Source organism: Talpa europaea (assembly GCF_964194135.1).
Source record: "Talpa europaea genome assembly, chromosome: 4".
In the NCBI taxonomy this organism is placed as follows: Eukaryota; Metazoa; Chordata; class Mammalia; order Eulipotyphla; family Talpidae; genus Talpa; species Talpa europaea.
Window position 1 is genome coordinate 50,309,357 of NC_140070.1, and position 24,963 is coordinate 50,334,319.

General features: G+C 42.0%; 1 protein-coding gene across 1 annotated transcript; it reads left to right on the top strand.

Annotated features, from left to right (window-relative positions):
* Nucleotides 1-8,251: 8,251 nt before the first annotated feature.
* On the top strand, nucleotides 8,252-23,949 carry MRPS22 (mitochondrial ribosomal protein S22; the record flags this gene model as incomplete). The annotated part of the gene is made up of 8 exons (XM_084232612.1): nucleotides 8,252-8,423; nucleotides 13,972-14,135; nucleotides 15,069-15,233; nucleotides 17,343-17,486; nucleotides 17,798-17,881; nucleotides 19,081-19,226; nucleotides 22,616-22,724; nucleotides 23,784-23,949. 8 exons carry the CDS (start codon nucleotides 8,252-8,254, stop codon nucleotides 23,877-23,879), a joined length of 1,080 nt encoding a protein of 359 aa, XP_084088738.1. The 3' UTR covers nucleotides 23,880-23,949.
* Between the last annotated feature and the right edge of the window lie 1,014 nt (nucleotides 23,950-24,963).

The following is a 24,963-nucleotide window of genomic DNA, read 5'->3' on the forward strand; positions in this document are numbered from 1 at the left end:
GTGATGGTGGTGGTGATGTGCATATAAGTTAAAACTTATTAAATAATTGGCTTTAAATATGTGCAGTTTATTGTATGCCAAATGTATTGAGTAAGCCTGTTTATTTACAAAAACACTAGCAACAACAACAGCAACAACGAAATCACCCAGCAAATCAACTCCACTGGGAAATTATTGAGATCAGGTATATGTGTCCTGTTTTATATTTTCCACTAAGTTGATCCCGGGGCTACCTGTGCAGAACACAATCAATAGCCATCCGATTGCTTTCATCCTCACAAGACGCATCAGCAAGGAAAGAGAACTTATTAAGGTGGTTAACTGGTGCCATTTAGCTGATGGGGAAACTGTAATTTATTGATGCAACCAAAGTGACAGGAGGTCCAGGGAATTGTTCTGGTTAACCGTTTAACTGGGGAGCAAAATGAGATGAGGCAAGAATGATGATGGTGTTGATGGGAGAATTCTGTCCACCACTTCGGAGGCACTAAGTGCAGGAGTACTATCTCTCGATGTGTTAACCCTGAGTAGGTGCCCCATGAAAGATATTATCATCCCTTCATAAAGAAAGATGAGAAAGTTAGGAAATGTGTACAGGTAGTTAGGATGGGGGAATCCCCAAATCCATGGGCCCCAACACCATTTTTCAAACTGAATGAGGAACAATGGGTTGAAGCCATGAGGGTGCCCCAAGCTCAGGTGCCCCAATTCCAGGTGCACCAAAGCCATCTATCAAACTGAATGAGAAACAATCAGCTGAAGTCAGGGTGCCCCCAGCCCAGTAGAAAATGGAATGCTCAGAACACCAGCACAGTAACACAGTGCCAAAGCAATGGACCAAAGCTCATTTTGGAAAAGAGGCCAGGTAGCCTGGGAGACTCAGTGGGCCTCAGTAACCTAGGAGACCCCATGGGCCTCAACCAATTAGCAAGAGACACAAAGCTGAGACACCCAACAGGCGAATCCCCACGCCTTGCCCACTATACCCAGATAAACAACTGCTTCTTGCCCCCTCAGGGAACAGCCATTTGGGACCCCTGTCTGCTCAGAGAGCTGTCCTGTCCTTCTCTTTTCTATCAATAAAGTTCTTGCTTTTCTGCCTACCTGTGGTCTCAATGTTGAATTTTTTCTTTGCCAAGACAAGAACTGAGAGCCCCTTGGGGTCCTCGAACCCCCAAGCCCCATTCAAAGAGGATGAAATCAGGGTGTGACTAGTGAGAATACATATAGGTAATAAATTGTGGAGTTAGAATTTGAATCATGTCTGTCTGATTCCAAAGCTCTTCCTATTAAACTGCTGCATTCCCAGGAAGAAATACATGTATGGCCAAGTGCATGTGTACACACTAGACCACACACCCACACATATACATGTTTGATGTAACATGCATGTGTAAGCACAAACCTGAACACACATGTGTCACCTCTGGTGCAGCAACCTTGGGAGCCGCCCAGGATGAGCGATCACTCAAAGTCCACGTGGAGCAATGAGAAGCTTAGAGGGCTACATAGGGATGGAATGTGCAGCTCCCTCCCTAAGGAAGCGTTGTATTTATTAGAATCAAGTACAATCAAGTAGAATCAAGTATATAGGGAGTGTACATGCATGGCAGAAGCAGTCATTGGGGATGTAAGCTAAGGTGGAGTGACCAGGGGCAATTGCCTGGGGGGCTCCATTGTTCCTGCTAGTCAGAGCATATTATCTCTATTTTTATATGTGCCTGCTATTTTCAGTAGATACTGGTTTCCCAGAATGTTCCTCGTACTGGGGCTTTGCTCTTAGTGAGAGGCCCCCTGCATGACCCTACACCTAACTGACAAGCAGAGGCTCTGGGCACCAAAACAATATCCCTGAGAAAAAGGGGTTTTGGGGATTCCATACACATATACACTAGCATGTACTCCAAATGGCTACCTAGACAAACAAATGTATGCACACACATCCTCCTCCAAGACACAAGCATTTGCACCCACACATGCTTGACATATACAGCCAAACACACAATACTGTGTGTGCACACATGCACACATACACTTAGGGCATCCTAAGGACACACATTCTACCCATTCCATTCTGGCTTCCCATGTGCAGTGACCTGTGTCCTGCTGCCAGCTCCTCCCAGGCCAGGTCCCAGCATCATCAGGACACCACAGTCCTGAGTCTGGTGAAGTCATACTCAGGACCCTGTGGATATTCGAGTCAGGGAAGTCAGCAGCATCACATTTTCTCATGAAAGAAATTTCTGGCAGGTTCACTAACCTTTGAAAATATCAGCTCTCAGTCTGAAGGACTTCCTGAGTCCAGATCGAACTGCAAAATAACCTTGCGACAGACCACCCAGTTCTGAGCTGATGGGAATTACTTTCAACCCAGGCCAGCATGTCCCTCAGACAAAATGTTCCCATACCAAACCTGACAGCAGCCAGCTCTCAGGCGCGGGGGAGCCAAGCATCGGCTATTGTGATGGGGATGACTGCTCTGGGTCTGCGTCACTGCGAGGGCATCTGGGAGGGGGGGCAGGAAGGATTGGCCTGAGTGCCTTTGACATTTATGTCCTTGTGCTATAGGACAAAATGTCTGTCTGTCATCACAGACAGACGTGGCCTTGGCCTCTGGCAACCGTATTCTGTTTCTAGGGTTCAGTTTGGGGTAGAATTGTAGTTCAGTGGGTGCTTTCAGAAGAAAGAGACAGAATGTCATGCAGAAAATTGGAGATAAACTGATAACTCCAGGGTTGGAGGAACTGACTCACCGTCTCGTGGTGGATGACAGTCTCCCCGCCTGCTGTGGGGCCATATCCCGGGCTCAGACGACAGCCTATATTATCTCTGGACGTCTCGGTGATTTTTCTCAGTCCATGAAACACATGTGAAACAGAACTTTTGTATAACAACAGCTGCCAGGGACCCCGAGTTTATCCTGTTTCTCTCCTGAGTAACAGAGTGGTCTTGGGCAAGATCCTTAATTTCAGAGCTTCAGTTTATGCACCTGGAAACTGGGAATATCCATGCCAGCATTGTCCGCCTCACCAATTTCCCTGAGGACCAAAAGGACCAAAGAAGGAAGGTGGGTGTGCTTTGTCACATCCTTGTCACATCTTTCAACATCCTTGCCATTGCTTGAGGGTTTCTGCTCATTCAGCCTTGCACCAGCTTCCTGTCATGTTTTAAGTTTTTTCCATTTTCTTCTAGAGATATCAGAAATCATTTCCTTGCTTTCAGATCTTGGTTCCTCCTCTCCAGCACTGCTGCAGACGGTGTTGGTGCTAAGTTCTAGCTTCTCAACCAAGTGCACAGGCCTTAGCCGCTACTTCAAACTTCTCATTCCTGTAATTCCAAATACAACCCTACTGCTTCTCAGCCAATGGCTTTGCTTTCTGTTGCTCAAAGGAAAGAGAGGCAGAGAGGCGGGTTGCTTTCTGATTCCCTCCTCAAAATCTACCTACACTCTACCCTCCTTAAACTTTTACAAAGCTCTGGCCTCTGAATGGCTGATATCCCTACTTAAGCTTGCATTCCCTGCAACTTCCTTGGGAATCTCCCATCATTACTTGTCCCTTCTCACTTAACTTTTTCCCTTGATATTGGTCCCTTTGCAGCACATGAAGGGAATTTGTGTTTGTAGGAACATGTTGGGGGTTTGGAGTCTGAATAGGGGCAGGGAAAAAGTACTCCGGATGAGAATGATAATGGGACAGATTTGACTGAGAAGAATTCAAAGATAGGAATGGAGGACTATATAGATGTTGCAAGGGAGTTGTTGAAAAAAGCAAAGTTCCTGGATTGTCTGGACTGTTACCTTTCCCTCTCAATTCCCTCACTAACTCCATCTCTTTTCCTGATTTTTATTCCCCCGCTCTCATGTTGAAAACTTCTAAAAATCCAGGGCGAAATCTGAGTCCTGTAGGAGAATGATGAAAAAGTTCAGACCCTGTAAAGCCACTGAGAGTTGGGTAGTTGAAATGTTACTATACCTTTATTTTGTAAGTAATAGGACTCATTCCTGCCTCACCAACCTGTCGATCCCTCTCCTAGATGTGTTCTGATGAATCCCACCACTGGGTGCAAGGTGTAGTGGGGCTGCCCATCAGAGGGAGCTCACCCATTCCCTATGGATACATAAGGCCCCATCCAACCAATCAGCTTCTCTCACCAGGAACTTGAATTTGATGGAAGCATGTAGTTAGAACCAAGTTATTCTGACAGCCTCTTGTCGAAGAAATTTCTCTTTAGTTCCTCTTTAGCTTCCATAATTCAAGTTCTTCCTGAAGGCTTGACTGTTCAGCTTTTCCTTTAACTGTGAGATAGTCAATATCCTTCTTATTTATTTATTTATTTATTTATTTATTTATTTATTTATTTAAAGAAGTGGGGTACAGGCCAGAGTCATGGTGGTGGGGTGGGGTGAGAAGATTCACCAGAGAGAGCTGGGAGTAGAACAGGCAGATGTACCGAAATACGCTACTGAGGGGAGCTGTGGGCAAGACAGGAGAGGTCTACCATGCCACTTGAGATGTTCCCCTGCTGGCTGGGGATCGAACACGCCCTGCAAAGACCACGTACAGCCTCATAGCTCTGCGTTCAACCCCCTGCACCACCAGGGAGGTCCCAAGATAGTCAATATCCTTTCATCACTTCCATCTCTGTTGTTTTAATCAGGAAAGATTTGTCACTTGCAACCAGAGAATCTTAACTGATAAATATATATAACTCTCCAAAGCTCTTCTGAAGATATTCAAAAAGCAACTGACTTGCTGCCATATGATCTTTTTGCTCCCCCTTTATGAAACACCATCCGGAAAGTACTTTATCCTCTGAGTCTGTAATATCAGTACTATTACTGTACCCATTTTGTAGAGGATGGAATGAAACACTGAAAGATATGGGTATCTACCCAAGGTAGCAGGAATTTTAGTTACTCCATGGCAGTAAAATTCAGTGTAGCCTGAGGAGGTTAATGAAAGAGATCACTTTCTCCATCTGTCTCTATCTCATGTGGTCTGCCACCTCTGCTTCTGCTCCATCTTCCTGCCTTTCTCTGTAGACTGGCTAGATTTCTCACTCATTATTGTTGAAAAAGACTGTGCCAAACCTAACTCTAAATAGTAAATCTCTTCAAACCTCTGCCATCAATTATGTTTCTCAGTTTGAAGTATTGAGAGAAAATCATTTGTTGCCTGGACAACAGGAGTAGTCTGAAAAGTGTCCTCTCCCCCAAGATATCTACCTCCTAACCCCTGGAACCTGTGAATGTTGCCTTATATGGAGATAGAGTCTTTACAGAAGTAATTTAAGTTGTGGATTTTAAGTTGGGGAGCTTATCTGGTTGGACCCTAAATGCAATCATGTGTATCCTTATCAGAGTGGGAGATTAGACACGGAAGAGAAAGTGATAGGCAGATGGAGAAAGAGATTGGAATGAGGCAGCCATAGGCCAGGAATGCTTGCAGTCACTAGGAGCTGGAAGGGATAAGAAACAAATTCTTCCCTAGAGCCTCTGAAGGGAGGACTGCTCTGCTCATGCTTTGATTTTGGCCAGTGATGTTGATTTCAGACAACCAGCATCCAGAACTGACAGAATAAGTCTTAAGTCATCAAATTTGTCATAACAGCTACAGGAATCTAATACAACAGCCAATTCTGACCTGCATCAGATGTCTACTCAATGTTCAATCATTCTGTCGAGAGGATGTTAATAGGAAAAATATAGCCACTGGAACCTATTCTCTCAGCAGTGGCTATGGGAAAGAAATAGGTGATCAACTCTCAGAGAAAGGACATGGGAGAGGAGACACTTGTGAAACAGTATTACTTGCACAGTGCTATATAGGGTCAAAGTGAAACCAGATCCCTATGGCACAAGCTTGGGGCAAAACTGGCTTTTTCCCAATGCATAAGTGGGGGGATGTGATGGCTTTGTTGGTGTTGCTGGCTCACAGCAAGTACAGCTGGAGGGCAGACTGGCCCAGGCAGCTGGCAGCAGCAGTAGCAGCAGTAGAGGAGTTGAGGAGGTTTCCCTGTCACCACCCAATCATGCTCACTGCCTGTAGGCAGCCCCTCCCCCAGCTGAACTCTGGAGCCCTGGCTCCCCTCTCCTGCAGCACCACCCCAGGGAATGCAGCCTCTCTAGGGCTGCAGTTGCAAACCCTAAACCCTGTGGCACCTGGTGCAGGTCTGCAGGGAGAATTGTGTCCCACTGGGCCAGCACTGTGGCTCCCTGGAGCAGCAAGCAGTAGAGCCCCATGGAATACTGAGCTAACATGGTGGGTTCCCAGCAGAGCCCATCCTGCAGCAGCACCTGGACTTGTGTCCCAGCACTGTTGCAAAGTCTATCCCTCCCACCCCCCTGTTCCCCTGTTGCATTATTACACCCAACCCTGCTGAAAAAGAAAAGAATGAGCTGATTGGTACTAAATGGTCCAATCAATCACTTAGAATTGAAAGTGATCCAATCAGGCTTATAGCTTGGGGAACTTGAAGGGAAATAATAAGGCAGGGCAGGAGCCAGCCTCAGAACAGTCTTTTCCTGGCCTCTGAAGAAAGGAGCAGCATCAGCAGCCAACCTCTGAAGAAGACAAGCATCCAGCATCTGACCACTGAAGAAAGAAGAATTATGCAGTTGGCCTCTGTAGACTGTTGCAGAGTCTCAGCCACTCTATCTGCCTCCAGCCCTGCCTCTAACATGGCATGCAAGGAACATCAATGGCTTGGGTCTGGTGTCTCAAAGCTGTTTATTGTCGGTGTAGACCAACATCTCACAAAGAGCTGTTAACACCGATGTGTCTCACACTGACTCCCAATAAACTGGTAATGATTGGCAGTACTGGATAGAGCTACCCAATACTGGTGACAGGTAACTGGCACTCTGTGTCCAGATCACTTTTGGGAGTTGTCCACTGCTTCTGATCACCCAGCACTGCCTCCTGGTGCTGTTATTTTCTATTGTTGTCTAGTCTAGCATCTGATGCTATCCAGCCTGGCCTTCAGACTTTTGTTGTGGTCTGTTGCAGTGTTACCTTAGCCACTCCACTTGTGAGCACCTCCAGCTGGCTGTGTGAGTTGAATCCTGGCCCACTGCTTGCTAATATGCCAGCATCTCTAGGTTCTCATTGGCAGAACAGCACCATCTTGCATGAGTGGCCTTTGTTTTGGGACTACGTTAAGTAAACCCTATTGTTGTTGTTCCCTGAGCCTGAGTGGTCTTGCAATTGAGCACAGGGGTAAGAACCCATAGACAGTGACCTGTCCCCTATGTTGGCACTGTCCTTTGACCTGTATAGCACTGCTATAACACTGTTTCACTTGCATGCATCCCACTGCCACTGCCTGACACCTGTTATCACTTACCACCTAGGCATGAGAGGAGATATTGAGAAGCACAGGCCTTAATGCGGCACCAAACGTAGGCCTTTCTCCTTTCCCACCCAAACAGTTCATAGGAAGACCTCTGACTGGGCAGCCCAGGGAAAACAGGTGAGGTCAGAAGATGATTCTACCTTGTTGAGCTAATCCAAGAAAGTGTTTACCTAACACACATCTTTAACCAAAACTGGTGATAAATTCGTAGCATAGGCACCAATCTGTAGTCCAGGGAAAGACAGGACCAGCACATCCCGGAAAGCTAGAAAGACAACAAAAGCGTTTAGTCATTTATTCAACAAATGTTTGCTATGCATAGTTATGCACCACCTAGGTGATAAAAAATATACAGCCATCGTCTTCATGGGTTGAGAAAAGTTAAGTAGATAAATGAGCAAAATAATTACAAACAGAGAAAAGGCTATGAAGGAAAGGAGTACGTTTTGGAGACAGAATAAGGTATATGAGTGGATGGAGGAATAGTGGTGGTGGAAATCAGGGTTTGAAATCCAGGTTATATTGGGGAGAGAGACTGTCTGTGAGAAGTTTGACCTAAGAAGTCCATGAGACCCTTAGATTTTAAACCTGGGTGTGCGTGGGAGTAAAGATTTAAGCAGAAAATGCAAATTTGCTACTTAGAACCATGGAAATGAAGGAAGGTCCAGGAAAAAGAGCACACAGGGAAGATGGTATAAGTTTTCTCTTTGGCATAGAGAAGCAGATGAAAACCTGATGTGTGTGAGCAAACAATTCACAAGAAACACTCTACAAAATTGCCCGAAATTGTCGCTTCCTGGTTCCGTCTTAGACTACATTTCCCAGGATGCCTTGCGAGCTGCGCGAGACCGGAATTCCTCCCCTCTGCTTCCCGCGCATGTGACCTCAGGTAATCATGGCGCCCGTCAGAGTCACTGGGTCGTTGCGGAGACTTTTGGCAGGTTCTCGAGGCACGGAAAGGTTCCCTTTGCGGGCCCGAGCTCGGCTCCAGCACGGCGCCCTGCTTCATCCGCTGCCCGGGCCCTGTGGGGCGGGAATGTCACGCCGTCAGCTCGCCTCCGAGGCCGGTAAGTGACCTGCAGGTGTCCATTGCGGCGTTCTCCTGGGATACTGAGCACCGCTAGCCCCAGCTCCTCCTGCAGCGCGCCCCAAGACCCAACGGGCTCTCTTCTGTCTCAGCAGGGCCTGTCCTCACCTCCGTTTGTTTGTTTGTTCCGTTGGTGAACCAACAGTGCCTGCCTGAACTCTGCTCTTTGCGAAGCGCCGCACGAGGTTTAGGGGATACAGCGAACTTAAGACTTGACGCAAGATTTTTCCTTGAAGGATCTCATGGTTCAGTGGGGGAAGTAGCAGTTCATTGTGATATAGGGTAGGGAAATGCCAATAAAAGTAGCGTCCTACTGAAGCCAGTGTGCGCTGTTAATTTAGCCCTTGAACCACCACAGGTTCTTGTCCCAGGACACCGTAAAAGGGGAGTCGCAGGTTTTTTAAATAAGTAAGCAGAGGGAAGCAAACTTTATTCAAGAAAGTAAAGAATAGCTTAAAGAAAGCAAGCAAAGACTCCCAGGTGTGCTGTATCTGGGAGGGGCAAAGAAACCATTATGGGCCCGTCTCAGGGATATTTAAACCCTTTTTCTCTCTTCTAAAATCTCACCATCCTGTTTTGTGATTAGTTCTTTCTCCTAGTGGCTACACTCCTCTGGGAAGATATGCCCATTTCCCCAGCTCTTAGAGTTACTCCTTTCACCTACCCCTGTCCAAAGTCTCCTAAAATTTAATGTCCCAATTAGCCTTAAAATTTGCTGCCCTAGAGGCCTCCTTGGTGGCGCAAGGGTAAGTCGCAGCACTATGAAGCTCTCTGCAGCCACTGCAGCACGAGTTCGACCACCTGCCAGGGAGCTATCCACATGGCACAGCAGACCTCTCCTGTCATGCCAGTTGCTGCTCCCCTCACCAGAGTATTTCAGTCAGTCTGCCAGTTCTGTTCCCCACTCTGTCTCAGGTGAATCTTCCCCCTTCCCCACCTCTGGTCTGTACCCAGTTTTTGCGTACATAAATAAATAAATCTTTAAAGAAAAATTTATTGCCCTCTGCCCTTATCTCAGAAGCCTCTTTAACTCTTCCAAAGTCCCTGCCTGTACAGTCTCTGAAGCTGCCTAATTAACCCTAACTTGCCCTAGGACTCAATACTAGGTTGAAAGGGCAAGAAAAGTTTCATGGAAGATAGGTAAAGCTGAGACCTGGTTAACCTTGTGAGGGAAAAAACAAGTATTTTAAGCAGAGGAAACAGCATAAGCAAAAGTCCAGAAGTGCGATTGAACACATGTAGTGTGAACCCATCTTGGAAATAGGGTTAATGAGGCTTGGTTATGGCTTTGGATCTAGGTTTGAAAGAACTAATGTTGATTTTCAAATTTCTTTCTGGCTTGAGTAGTTGAGTGGGGAGTAGCCCCACTTATACCAACACAGAGAAGATTAATTGTAGCCACACTTTTTAAATCAGGAAGCAGAGAGGGGAGGTGGAAGAAGCAAAGCCCAGAGTAGATGAGGTGAGGAGATGGAAAGCGAGGCAACTAAATGTCTGCTTTGAACATCAAATTTGAGGTGCCTTTGAGATATCAGTGGCGGTATCCAGTGTGCAGTTAGATACAAGTTGTGAAAGGTCAGGGTAAAGACAGGGTGGGGAAGCTGGGAGAGTGGAGTGGATGACATTGTCTGAGGAGGGAGAAGTGCTGTGTGTCCAGTAAATATGTGCCTGGTACCATAAGGGACCGTTGGTGCCAGAGTATAAGATGGGGTTCAAGCCTGGGAGAGCTCATTGTATAGTGGGGCACATAGAGATGTAAGCAGGCCACCTTAGCCTTTTATAAAATATTTTGCAAGTCACTGGTAAGTTTTAAACATGAGGATGATCTTGATTACATTTTTAAAAATAAGAACAAAGAAGGAAGTGAGTGGACTATGATGGTGGAATATGAGTGAGTTGGTGATGGATACACTATGGTGGTAATTCCTGATGGGGAAATTACCATCATAGTGCTGCTAAAATTAATCTTCTCTGTGTTGGTATAAGGGGGGCTACTCCCCACTCAACTACTCAAGCCAGAAAGAAACTTGAAAATCAGCATTGGTTCTTTCAAACCTAGATCCAAAGCCATAATGAAGCCTCATTAACCCTACTTCCAAGATGTCACCTCAATTAAAATTAAAAATAATTTTTTAAAAAGATTTATTTATTCATACAAGAGCTGGGATACAGGCCAGGGGTATGGGAGGTGAGAGGATTCATCAGAGACAGAGAGGGAAACAGAATAGGCAGATTCACTGAAATACACTGCTGAGGGGAGCAGTGGACAAGTCAGGAGAGGTCTGCTGCACCATGTGAGTAGCTCCCTGGCCAGGGATCTAACTCATGCTGCAGTGGCTGTGGCTAGCTTCATAGGTTGCGTTTTAACCCTTTGCACCACCAGGGAGGCCCAATTAAAAATACTTTTATCAGTTTTATTGAGATATAATCTATATCTCAGCAGTGTATAAGTGTAAGCTGTACAGCATGGTGATTTTGCTTATGTATATTATGAAGTTACTGCCACAGTAAGAGTTAACAACCATCCTCTCATATATACACAAAAAGGAATATAAGGTTTTCCTCTGGTGATGAAAATGTTTAGGTTTTACTCCCTTAACTTTCCTATATTCCATAGAGGAGTGTTAACCGGTCATCATGTTATTACATCTCTAGTACTTATTTATCTTAGGACTGTCAATTTTTTCCTTTTGGTCTCCAGTTCTGTTTTCCTTAATCCATTTCTCCTTTTCCCACTCTCTGCTTCTGGAACTCACAGATCTTATCTCTTTGTTTTTCTTTTTTAAAAAAAAATGTTGTAAGTTTCCACATATAAGTAAGATCACAGAGTATTTGTCTTTCTCTGTCTACTTAATTGATTTAACGTAATGTCAGCAGGGGCCATCCATGTTGCAAATGGCAGGATCCCGCTTCTCCTTTCCCTTCTTTTAAAGGCCAAATAATAGTCCATCTCTCTCACACACACATATGCACACACACACACACACACATCCCTCCACACTTCTCTATCCATCTTCAGCTGTTGATGAACGCTTCGGTTGTTAACATGTCTTGGCTATTGTAAATAATGCTGCTATGAACACAGTGATACAGACATCTCTTTAACATGATAATTTTGTTTCCGTCAACTATATTCCCAGAAATGGAATTGCTAAATTATATGGTAATTCAGTTTTCAATTTTTAGTTCTTATTTCCATAGTGGCTTATTAATTTATAATCCCACCAAAAGTGCACAAGGTTCCCCCTTTTCTCCACATCATCGCCAGTGCTTGTTATTTCTTCTCTTTAGAACAGTGTGAGGTGATACCTCATTGTGGCTTTAGTTTGCAATTCTCCAATGATTAGTAGTGTTGAGCATCTTTTTGTGTACCTGTTGGCCATTCATGTACCTTCCTTGGGAAAATGTCCATTAAAGTCCTTTAAATTGGATTATTGAAGGTCGGGGGGTGTTCTTTGAAAGCTTTAAGATGTTCCTTCTAAGAAGAAAAACAGTGCCAGGCCCCATCTAGAGAGTGGGAAACTACCTGTCTTGGATTATTTGGGTTTTCTTTTTGTTGCTGTTGTTATTGAGTTGTATGAGTTCTTTATTTTGAACATTAGCCCTTTGTCATATATGTGGATTGCAATTTTTTTTTTTTTTTTTACTATTTTGTGGGTTGACTTCATTTTGTGCTTTAATTTTGTTTCATTTGCTGTGCAGAAGTTTTTAAGTTTGAGGTAATTCTACTTTTTAGATACTTTTTATTTTGGTGCTAATGCTTTAGGTGTCAACCATACAAAAGATTTTTGCTAAGACTCATGTCGAGGAATTTTTTTCTGTTTTCTTCTAGGACTTTTATGACTTCTGGTCTTACTTTTGAGTCTTCAACGCATTTCGAGTTAAATTTTGTGGATGGTGTAACTTATGGTTTTATTTTATTCCATTACATGTGAATGTCCAGCTTTTTTCAACACCAGTTGTTGAAGAGACTGTCTTCTTCATTGAGTATTCTTAGCTCCTTTGTCAAATATTAGTTGGCCTTACATGAATGGGTTTATTTCTGGGCTCACAATTCCGTTTGCATTGGTTTATGTGTCTGTGTTTATGCCAGTATCATGCTGTTTGATTAGTATATCTTTGTAATAGAGCTTGGAATCAGAAAGTCTGATTTCTCCCATTTTCTTTTTCAGGATTGCTTTGGCTCTTCAGAGTCTTTTTTTTTTTTTTTTTTTTTAAGATTTATTTATTTATTTATACAAGCACTGGGCACAGTCAGAAGCGCGGGAGGGCGGGAGAATTCACCGAGCCAGAGCAGGGCACAGAGCAGGCAGAAGGACCGAGGTACACTGCTGAGGGGAGCAGCGGGCGGCAGGAGAGGTCCACGCGCCATGCGGGACCCTCCGCCTGTGGCCGGGGAGCAGCTGGGGATCGAACTGGCGCTGCAGAGGCTGCGGGCAGCTTCTCAACCCAGCGCTCAACCGCTGCGCCACCGGGGAGGCCCTCTTCAAGGTCTTTTGTGGTATAAATTTCTGTGAAAAATGCCATTGGTTAGGATGGCATTTTAACAGTTCTCTATGGATGCTTATTTGTATTTTCTTCAAATTTTTTCATCATTGTCTTAAATTTTCATAATCATTCAATTCATTGGTTAAATTTATTACTAAGTATTTTATAGTTTTGATGCTTTCGTTAATAGAATCATTGTCTTACAAAGGAAGAGGTGAATAGCAAGGATTTTTTTTCCTGATGGCAGTAGAAATAGAGGTTAGGCAAAGGGATACACAAACTGCATAAGACGAGCTGAGATCTGCTTCTCCTCTCCTGTCGAAGGTTCTTCCATGACACCACGTGTCTCTTCAGCATTAGGTCCAGTGATCCAGGCTTCTCTTTCCTGTGCAACCCCTTAACCTAGAATTTCCTTTTTTTCTGTGGCCTCTTCTGGCCCCTGGGAATCCTTCTTTGACCCTACCATGCTCTTCTTTGCTCTATGTATAGTTCCTTCCTCTGTCGTTACCCCAGCCTCCCTCTCTCCTGAACACCTCCCTTGTATGTAGCACTTACACCGAGGAGTGTCATGGTAGATTGGAATTGATGTAGGCTCTGCAACCAGAAAACTTTAATTTAAATCCTCACTTCGTCACTTAATAACTAGCTGTCTTTAGGCAGGATCCAGTGTCATTTATAAAATTAGGATGTCTATACTTATTTTCTGGGTTGTAAGTATTCCTAAAAATGTTTGTCATATTTGGCATGTAGGTATGCAAATGGTAGCAACCATTGTTATTAATATTATTACATAAATTACTTTTCTCCTGTTGCTTCCTCCAACAGACTTTGAGTGCCCTTTGGGTAGAAACTGTGTCATCATTATAGTGAATACTTAGCAAACTTTAAATGAAGGAATCAGTGAATCTCATAGTATTAGACTTATGCATATTGAGGTGGACATTGTGCTGATAATTTCTATTGTTAACTTACTTTTCTATTTACGGGCTTTATTGGCTTGTTATTTTAGTCATCTTATTTACTAAAATTCATTTTAACAGAATCTGGTAGCTTAGAGATCAAGAAACCTACCTTTATGGATGAGGAAATCCAAAACATACTAATCAAGATGACAGGCTTGAATCTGCAGAAAGTTTTTAAGCCAGCTATACAAGAACTGAAGCCGCCAACCTATAAGCTGATGACCCAGGCACAACTGGAAGAGGTATGTAAATGCAGAGATATCAGTAGAATACCTTTCTTTAAAGGGTTAAATGATATTTCCACAGGCCCCTCTAGATATCGATAGCTTCTGTTCCACAGTCACTAGTGAGTGCTTTGTAGAAGACACTTTGATATATGAACATATGAAGCATTTTGCTCTTTCTACTTCAAAGTAGAAGTCATTGTGAAAAGTTCAAATTTCCAATAGTATATATCATATGAAGGGGGTAAGTCCCCCCTTTCATCTCTCAGAGGTAACCAATGTTAGCAGTATGGCATGGAGCCCTGTGGTCAGTGGTTAAGAACAGGAGCCTAGGTTCTGGCATTGAATTGCCTGGGTTCAAATCCCAGTACTACAACTTCCTGGTAATTTATAGCAGGTCTTTGAATAATATCTTTTGTTCAACATCATTTCACTATGAAGTTGATGAGAAGATAAAAAATCCCAGCCTACATTGAACAAAACAATGTTATTTTAGGACATGCTTTTCTTATAAATTTCACTTGAAGTCACAGTTCCCAAGAACCTATCAACATTGAGGATGTAGCATACGTAACAATTATATGCCTGTTTTTTCATAAAATGAGGTGAAACAGCACCTATTCATTAGGTATTTGTGGACATTAAATGAGCCAAGTACATTCAGAGTATTTGAACAATATCTGGCACATAGTAAGCATCCAGTAAATGCAATAGTTTATTCTATTTCAAGCTTTTGTGGCCTGGTTCTACTCAGAGCATTCCTTTGTGTTTTGACAATGGTTGAGCTTGTAGTTGATCCTTTCAGGCATACCACAGAAGCAGAGTCCACAGCCTGAGATTCATGACAACAGCAAAACTCTTTGTAATCCTTAGAATTTTTTATTAATTTCTGCTTTTGTCAGATGATATTTTGATTTGTAACCTTGTGACTTAAATATTTTATTTCATCAGGCTACAAGACAGGCAGTTGAAGCAGCTAAAGTACAATTAAAAATGCCACCAGTTCTGGAAGAGCGAGCACCCATAAATGATGTATTAGCTGAAGATAAGATTTTGGAAGGAACAGAAACAACCAAATACGTGTTTACAGATATATCATATAGCATACCACACCGGGTGAGTATGTGTCTAATAAGTAGCAAAATGATCTTTATTTGAAGTAGTGTGGATATGGGCTTGAGGATAAGGGTCAACATTATGTGACTCAGCTATCTCCGATGCTTTCAAACCAGAGTTCCTATGACTGGGTGAGACCTTCTGGAAGATAGAGCAAAAGGAAGAAGAGAAATACAAACCAGCCCCGCAACTTCCTTGCAGATTATGGACACAGTATATTCAAATTGATTGCAAAGAAAGGTGCTGAGACAAAACAAGGGTTCATAGACAGAAACCTACCTTCAAATTACAAAAAGGCAGAAAACATGAAGGCAGTGGGAAAAGGGAGATTCTCTGCCTAAGTTACACTAATTTTTTTTTTTTTAAAGATTTATTTATTATGCATGCAAGAGCTGGGGTACAGTCCAGAGGTGTGTATGTGGGGAAGGGGGGTTGTGTGTGTGTGAGAGAGTATTCACCAGAGACAGAGCAGGGAATAGAACAGGCAGATTGACCAAAATACACTGCTGAGGGGAGCGGCGGGCGAGACAGGAGAGGTCTGCTGCGCCATGTGGGTTGTTCCCTGGCAGGCCAGGGATCCAACTGCTGCAGAGGCTGTGGACAGCTTCACAAGCTGTGTCTTAACCCTTGCACCACCAGGGAGGCTCATACACTAATTCTTTAGTTGAAGCTTTTGAAAGGATGGAGGTTTTCTTTTCCGTAAATTTTTGATGAGGCCAAAAAAACCCAGACTTTCCGAAGGATATTCACATTCTTGAATTTGCAGTAAGAGTATAAGGTTTCCCTAGATAGTTTTCAGACATACTGCTTATTCTGTTGTAGTTTTTGGCCTCTAGCCCCTCTTCCCTTGATTGCCAGTTCCAAAAGAACACTTGCACTTAAAAATACATTTTTTTTTCTGTTTGAGCCTTTTCAAGTAAAGATTTATTCACAACTAGACCCACAAAAATGCAGTAGAATGCAACCTGCTAGGGCTGGGAGGATTGCCCCATATTAATCTCTATATCATATATGATTGTGGTTAGAAGACATGATTTGTACAGTGCCCATGTCTGTACATCGGCCATTTATGTATACTTGATATAATGAACACGAGTCACAGAGTTTTGTATTAATTAGAATTCTTGCTTTGGAGTGCTTTAATACATGTTTTCAGTGGCTTTGAAGGCTGGTGTGGGTGCTTTCTATTACATAACCTAAAAGGGAAAAAGGAACTTAGAATTAAAATTACCAATATTCTTTTGAGGAATAATTGTGTTATTTTAGCATCTGCTACTTTTTTCTTATCTGGAGTGACTGATTAAAGTTTTAATTATGTTACCCTCAAACCACACTCAGAGACTTTTAACCTCTAAAAACTTAGGAATCACCACTATTTGGTTAATTTAACATTAATTAGATGTTTATCAAGTATCTGCTTCGTTCAGAGCTCTGTGTCTCTCTAGGTGCTACAAAGACTGTGCTTTTCAACTTCTTTAAATGGAAGAAATCAGTATCGGGAAAGTGTCAAAAATCTTGATAAGTAGCTAAATTGTACAGTGTTTAGATTTCAGAGGAGGACGCAATCCCATGGTCTGGGGTTTGATAGATGATGTCAGAGGCATGTGGACCAGTCAGTCTTTGACATATTTATGTTTCTTGAGAAATCCTAGAGGTTCAGAATTAAGACGCCACATTCTTAAGATTGTTACTTTTATCCCAGGGACTTTAACCATAGATCTTAGAGTAGTGAAATCCGTTTGGGTGAGAGTTTGGGGTAGAGAAATGAATTTGTAAAGGTCATGTAGCACTTCTTTCCTTCAAAATGGATTTAGATAACTCTCAGATCAGGCTTCTCAGTTGAACCATTTTTTGTGTTGAACTGTAGTTGACACTGTGAATACTTTCATTGTAGATTTTTGATTAAGAGGCACAGCCGTACTGAAGGAATTATCAAATCTTGCCAAATCTTTGTTGTTTAAAATTATTGAAATCATCCATGATTGAATTTTATGATTTTAGTTGCATTTTATGTTGATTGCAAATTACTCTTATAATGGTGCTTAGTGGGACAGTGCAACTCAAAATAAATCTTCACAAACTCATCCTAGATTTTGTTTTCTATATCAGGAGCGTTTTATTGTTGTCAGAGAACCAAGTGGCACACTACGCAAAGCCTCTTGGGAAGAACGAGACCGGATGATACAAATTTATTTCCCAAAAGAAGGTCGCAGAGTTTTAACACCAATAATTTTCAAGGAAGAAAATCTGAAGGTAAGGTGACTTTAGTTTCATAGAGTCAGTGTTGGTGGCTTCTTTGTTGAACTAGTTGATTTTTTTGTTGCTGGACATTTGACTTTGATATAAACATAAACATTTCTAATAACTCCATTAGTGATCTGTCTAGTAATTGGCTGAGATTTGAATCCAGGTATGACAATTTCAAAACTCATGGTCTTTGTGTGTACCATGATGGGCACAGCCACGACCTGTTCATGGATGAGTAGGCCTGTCATGGCATCAAGGACAAGTGTTGAGCTTTCCTGTTTATTTCGTCTAATTCCAACTCTCCTGTGGTGTTTTAGAACATGTATAGCCAGGACCGGCATGCTGATGTCCTCAATCTCTGTGTTGCCCAGTTTGAGCCAGATTCTGCTGAATATATCAAAGTAAGTATATTTTTGTAGTTTGTAAGTGTGGGCTTAAGTATGGTTATGAGTAAGATTTTTAATCTAGCACAGTGAGTTATAAGCTTTGATACAAGGAGAAGAGAAGAGATATACTTAGACATCTCTTGAGTACCTGATGTATGTCAGATACTTTATCCTTACAGCAACCCTTGAGTTAATTATGGTTGAGAGAACTTAGAAAATTTAAGTAGCTTGCTGAAAGTTGCACAGGTAGTAAGTCAGGATCCAAACTTCACAGCAAAGCCTATTCTCTTAATTTATCATACAGAAACAAGTTATTTATAGAAATTTGCCGAAATGTTGTGTATGTCCTACAGTTCAGTTTAGTAAGCAATAATGTAGTGCCTTTGTGTACAAGTTATTGTAGGGAGTACAGGTGATGACATAAACTAGAATAGAGTGTGCTATGTCAAAGCTTATAGTCCAGAAATGATTGTGGAGAAGGGTGCTAGGTAAGTATACAACCAATTATTTTAGGTCTAAGATGTTAGGTACTAAAAAGGAGGTTACAGAATACTGTCAGGAAAGGCTTCAGAGGGGTCTTGAAGAGGGTTCTAGGAAGACAGGAAACATTGGGGCAGAGGGGTGTTTCAGAGGGAGCAATACCAACAACAGGGAACAAACAACAAAGTACGCTTGAGAAATGGCCATTCATAGGGTTTGCTTGCATATATGGGGAAGTGGCTTAAGGTTGAGTTAGTAAGGTAGAGGGGCCCACATCACTGGGCTGAGGAATATAGACTTAACTCAGCAGAACTTTTAAGAGCCTTTTGAACACAAGAATATACCCTGATTAAAGTCTTCATTTAAGAATATCAGTCTACACTGGGGTAGTTGATGGGCTAGAGGCCAGGAAGAGAGGAGTAAAAGAATGTTCTTGATATTTTTTTTCCCCAAGAGATGAAAAAATGGTAGTCCATTACTTCCAGAGGTCTATATACATGTAACCTGCACTTCATAAATAGCGCTTGACTACTGGAAAGTAATTGATACGGCTATATTTGGCAGATTGGTTCTACTCACACTTCTACAAGGGTTGGTATAAATTTTATCGATTGATGATAGTGGAGACAGTATAAATAGACCTGGTTCTGGGCAGCACTCATGCTAGTAAATGTGTTCAGTAATGTTGCTCACTTATTTTCTGGTTTCTGAAAAATTGTATTTTATGTGGATAGATTCATCATCAAACCTACGAAGATATAGATAAACATGGAAAGTACGACCTTTTACGTTCAACAAGACACTTTGGTGGAATGGCTTGGTATTTTGTAAATAAGAAGAATATTGATGGTTTACTTATTGACCAGATTCAGAGAGATTTGTAAGTATGATCTTGGTTAAGTAAAACAGCAATTATTAATGTCACAGTAAATCTGTATGTAACTGGTATTTTCCCAATGATAAGTGTATTGTCCAGTGATGAATAGCTCTTACCTCCATTTATTTATGGGTTTGTTCTTCCAACATAGCCCAGTTTTCTCAGTTGTTGTTGTGTTCTGTAAAGAGGGCTGTATTCTTTTGAAAAGATTAAAAGTGACTTTGGATCTCTACTGTATATCCTGGATATCCAATTTCCCCTGATGTCACTGATGATCCTGGCTATCAGTGAACCAAGATACTCAAAGGGGATCAAATAGAAAATGTAAAATAGACTTAAGCTCTGGTGGGTATCTGTTGTCTGGTAAGACTGCTTCTAAAGTTTTTCAGTAAAAGTCATTTAGTTTATGAAAATAATCTTTCCTTTGAGATCCCTTGCTTTTGTAAGATTTTTAAGTCAATGGAAAAAGTTAGGATTTTTTTCAAAGAATGTCTTTTATATTTTACCATGCAAATTGCTGTGCTTCCAGGCTTGTAAGTTGAAATAATAATTGTACTTTATAACTTGGGATAAATTTGAGCATCTTTCTATGGCTTGGGTTTGAAAGACCAAATGACAAGGACAGAACCTTTTTCCATGAAAAGCCCTTGCTTTACTGAAAGTCTGAATTACAAGAAGAGAGTTCAGTGATTGTTGCCACCTTCAGACTGCAAGGAGTTTTGACTCAGAGTACCCTCCATGTAGTCTGAGCCATTTATACAAAGATAAAACATTTGCAACGAGAAGCTTCCATAGGCATTATCTAAGAAATATGGCACAAATTTGGAAACGGGACATCATTTCTCATAGAAATAGCACTCCTGGTGGTAGCTGATTTCCAGGTCTCCGACTTCACCAGCATAGGTAATATAATCCAGTTCAGTAGGTAGAGATATACCTTATCTCACATAAGCAGGGGCTTGCTGGTGGCTATAAGGATGCTCAAGGATGACTTACTTTTAGGTGAATTAACAGTTCTATCACCTGTGAAGGTATTTTCCATTGAGTTTCTCAAAGGTAATCATTCTGAAACTATTATAAAAACATTTTTTTGGGTGAAAATCAGAACAGAAATATATGACTTTGAGAATTACTTTATCAAGATGTACAAATATGTGATATTATTGTAATAATTATCATATGTAAGGTTTGTATCTGAAGCAGTTTATGTGCCTTTTGGGAGAGAAATTTGAGTACTTAACTAACTTTTCCTGCTCTGCAGAAGTAAAACAGGTCCTGTAGGAATTCTGAACAGGACAGCTTGCTGCAAAACCCAGTTTAGAAGGTAGAGGGTGCAAGTACTCAGTGAGCAGAGCCCAGGCCAGAATTGGGATTTTGTATGTTTGTTTCAGATTCAAGTCCCACTGTTTGTTTTGAATTGAAAATTTTTAAAAACATTTATTTTTGTGCATACAAGAACTGGGGTATAGGCTAGAGGTGTAGGGGGTGAGAGAATTCACCAGAGACAGAGCAGGGAACAGGCAGATTGACTGAAATACACTGCTGAGGGGAGCAGTGGGTGAGTCAGGAGAGGTCTGCTGTACCATGTGGGTAGCTCCCTGGCCGGGGACCGAACTTGTGCTGCAGAGGCTGTGGACAGCTTCATAGGTTTCATCTTAACCCCTTGAGTCACCAGGGAGACCCTTGAATTGAAATTCTTTTAAAGTCTTTTTGAATAAGGAAATTAATTTGCTCTTAATTTTTAGGTACACACTAGGTATGAAGCTAACTTGTTCTGTGAGATGCAAACATTATACTTTAACATGAAAGTAATGAAGCCCTAAACATAACCAATATATAGAAACCTAGTTAAGCTGATAACATGCCTAAGCTATAAAGGGATGCACTTTCATTTGTCACATTTGTTCACATTTCTTAGATTATGACAATCACAATAGATTTGTAACGAGTATTTTAAATCCGCCCCCTCCCCGGGAAAATTTTACTGCATGAGTAGATCTGGTTTCTGTTATCCCCAAATATGGCCTTTATGGTGGATGGTCCTTGGGGTAGAACCACAGCATCAGAGAATTTCCCTAAAGTCACCATGGCCGAGAAATTCTTTCCTATTCCCAGCACCACCCCACTCTTTACCCTCTAAGTCAGCTATTAAGAAAATAAGGAAGGTTGAAGAGTGATGGCTAGAGAAGCAATGGATTAGGATACCCTCACCTCTACCCCCAACTGAAAGCCAGTAGCTAAAGTGTACACAGCAGAAGCACCAGCACTTCGGGTTATTTTTATATATTCCTTCAGCTGCGAGGTGTCAAATAGTAGGGTCTTGACTGTGAGAAGACAGTGATTGTTTGGTTTGGGGAAGTCTAGGGAAGTTTTTTGTTTTTAAAAATCTATTTATTCATACAAGAACCGGGGTAAAGGCCAGATGTGCAGTAGGGTGAGAGGATTCACCAGAGACAGAGTGGGGAACAGAACAGGCAGACTGATGAAATACACTGCTGAGGGGAGCAGCGGGTGAGACAGGAGAGGTCTGCCTCGCCATGTGGGACCCTTGCTGGCTGGCCGGGATCGAACTGGCGCTGCAGAGATTGCGGACAGCTTCACAGCGTGGCGCTCAACCACCTGCACCACCAGGAGAGGCCCGGGAAGTTTTAATGTTAAAGAAAATTGTTTATGTTTCTAAAAGTTAACTACAAACTTGAATTCTTGTTCTGGCTTCATCATAAAGTTGTGTGACACTAAAGTTAGACTGCTGAAGTAGACCAGACTTTCCTTCTGTCTGATGTGCATCATTTCAGTAGGATGTTAATTTTTAACTAGGGGTTTCCTGTGAATAGACAGGTGACCTGAGGGCCTTTTCTTGGACTCCCAGGCTGCCACCTGTAGAGGCATTTAGCCTGATTCAGATTCTCAATAAAAACTTCTCGCCAGATGTCACTGCTGATGTACTCCTAGGCAAGTGGCTACAACCCCCATGGTCATCCCCATGGCCACTAGTCTCTGGCTTACATGGGCTGAAGACACATTCCTGCTTCTGGGTTGGAAGACTTTATTATCTGCTATTGAAATGGGCCAGCCAGGAAATCACAAACCATTAAGGATACTGTTTAAGAAGTGATGCTTTCTTTCCAAAAATAGTCATATTTTGAATATATTCACTTCCATAAATTGGCACTGCCTGTAGTGATTCCTGTTCTATCTATCTTGGAGTTGGTATGAAGCCTAGACTAGCAAATTTCCCCCAAAATTTTAGTATATAACTGAAGCCTTAAAATTTTTTTTCCTAGCCCAAGGAAAGTTTGAAACGTAATCTAGTTTGAAGTTGGCCCACTTTTATAGGACTGTGAAGGAAATGAAGAAAAGCCCTTGGTAACACTAGCCCCTTTCTACTCCAGAGTTGAAGATGCCACCAGCTTGGTGCAGCTGTATCACATCCTCCATCCAGATGGCCAGTCAGCCCAGGTGGCCAAGGAGCAGGCTGCAGAGGGATTACAATTAATTAAGGTAAAGGACTTTTCCATTGGCTTTTGTGTGGTAACTGAATTGGGAAGAATTCTGAAGTGGTCATATTTAATGTTAACAGATCTATGAGTATGGAACACGTGGGGTCTTGGAAACAGGGATAGACCCCCTGTATTTCTTCAGCCTGGATGACTGAAACAGAAGGGATGGGGCAGAGGGGCTGCAGCTGAAGCCCAAGAAGTTCACATAGTGGGCAGCAGCCCATTGATTTTTGGAGTACCGGCCTCTCAGGTGGTCAGGTCACCACAGGGCCGGGAGCAGGACTAGGAAGCACACGTCCCCAGTGCAGCTTCCTGTCCCAGTGTGATCGCTGCCCAGGTGTCCAGAGGGGAGAGGATGGAGCTTGTAGCACAAGCGTCACTGTTATTGTTGTTTTGGAATTACGTAACTCTAAACTGTGGACTAACAGATTTCTCTGAAAATGTTGAGAGTTGACATTTTTTCAGGGAGGATCACTATATAATTTTCGCCTCTTCTAGTGCTCATAATAGACATGGTTTTGTGACTCTGCCTCTATCCCAATATTAGTTCATGCATACTGTACAGCAGTTATAAGGCTTCTCAGGGTAAAACTGCCAGTGATGAAACCTAAGGAAAGAGAAACTACAGAATTAATTTTGATTTTCTGTGATAATCCTGATAGGGCCAAATACTTCTGGAGGAAACATTATTTAAAGTGAAGAATTAGTTTGCTAAATTTTATCCTCCAGATGCTTATCTTGAACCTAATGGTTTTCACCTTGATTTAGCAGGAGTTGCAATGTCAGGTTTTTTTTTTTTTTTTCTGATAATAGTCCAAGAGACAGATAGTAGGATAAGTCTGGTGTTTAGAATTAGTGTTGCTTGCACTGTTTTGGATAGTTTCCAGTTGACATAGCATGCTTATTGTTTTATAATCAGAAAAATTATTATGAAACTAGGAAGACCTTAACTGGAACTTTTCTAGTATAGAAAATTACTGTCTCAAAACTGAAAACTTTATAAATAGTATATATTCCATTGCTTTAAAACTTTTTTTTTTTTTTTTTTTAATTTAAACAGGTCTTTGCAAAAACAGAAGCACAGAAGGGAGCATATATAGAATTAACACTGCAAACTTATCAAGAAGCATTCGTTAGCCGCTCTGCATCTTCCTGAAAATTTTTTTTAAATAAATTACATTTTACTAATTATGAAATAGTTTTCTCTGTGAATGCTGAGCTGAATGTTTAGAAATGTCACAATTAATAGGTACTGCTTTGGCATTCCCTTTGAACTTCTATTTTCTAATTCCAAATAATGTCTTTTAACAAAAACACAAAGGAAAACTGATTACTTTGTTACTACTTCATTCACTTTCCTCCGCTACAGGTAGATTTGAGTGCCTGGTTAGGAATTCCTCTGATCATACAAGTGCAGTGTGAAAATAAAAGTATTATGCCTTTTGGATTAACAGACAGGCCAAAGGTCATGTGAACAGAGCCCAGAGTAGTGAGGTCAGAGGGGTTGGAGATTCAGAAGTGAATCTAGTAACAGGTAGCTTGTAGACAAAATCAGGGCCAGAATCCAAATTACACAGACTGGGGGGAATAAGCAATGAGGTAAAAGAAAAAGGGTTTAGAGAATTATAGTAAGGATAGTCAGTTCTAAGAAAAATGTGATTGAGGGCCTCCCCAGTGGCGCAGCAGGTTGAGCGCAGCTCTGTGAAGCTGTCCACAGCCTCTGCGAGTGGGTTCGATTCCCGGCCGGCCAGGGGGAATCCCACATGGTGCAGCAGCCCTCTCCTGTTGTGCCGCTGCTCCCCTCAGCAGTGTATTTAGGTCGTCTACTGTTCTGCTCCCCACTCTGTCTCTGGTGAAGCCTCTCACCCTCCTGCACCTCTGGCCTGTACCCCAGCTCCTGTATAAAAATAAATCAATCTTGAAAAAAATAGAAAAGGAAAAATGTGACTAATAGTATTTGAAAATATGATTTAGTTATGCAAAGAAAAGAGAATGTTGTGGCTGATCTCTGAGTCCACTGCAATTTCGTCTTAACGTGTTTTAAAACTAGAAGCATATTTCCATTATCAGAAAGGAAAGTTTGAAGTATCTTCTTTAATTCAAAAGATTTTATGAGATACAGTCTAATGACAGTATGAAAAAAAAAAATCAAAGTCCATGTCTGTTTTAGTTGACAAAGAAACATAGTGCTAAACAAAGATTTAGATGCTGCACATAAACTCCTCCTTATGTGAAGAGGG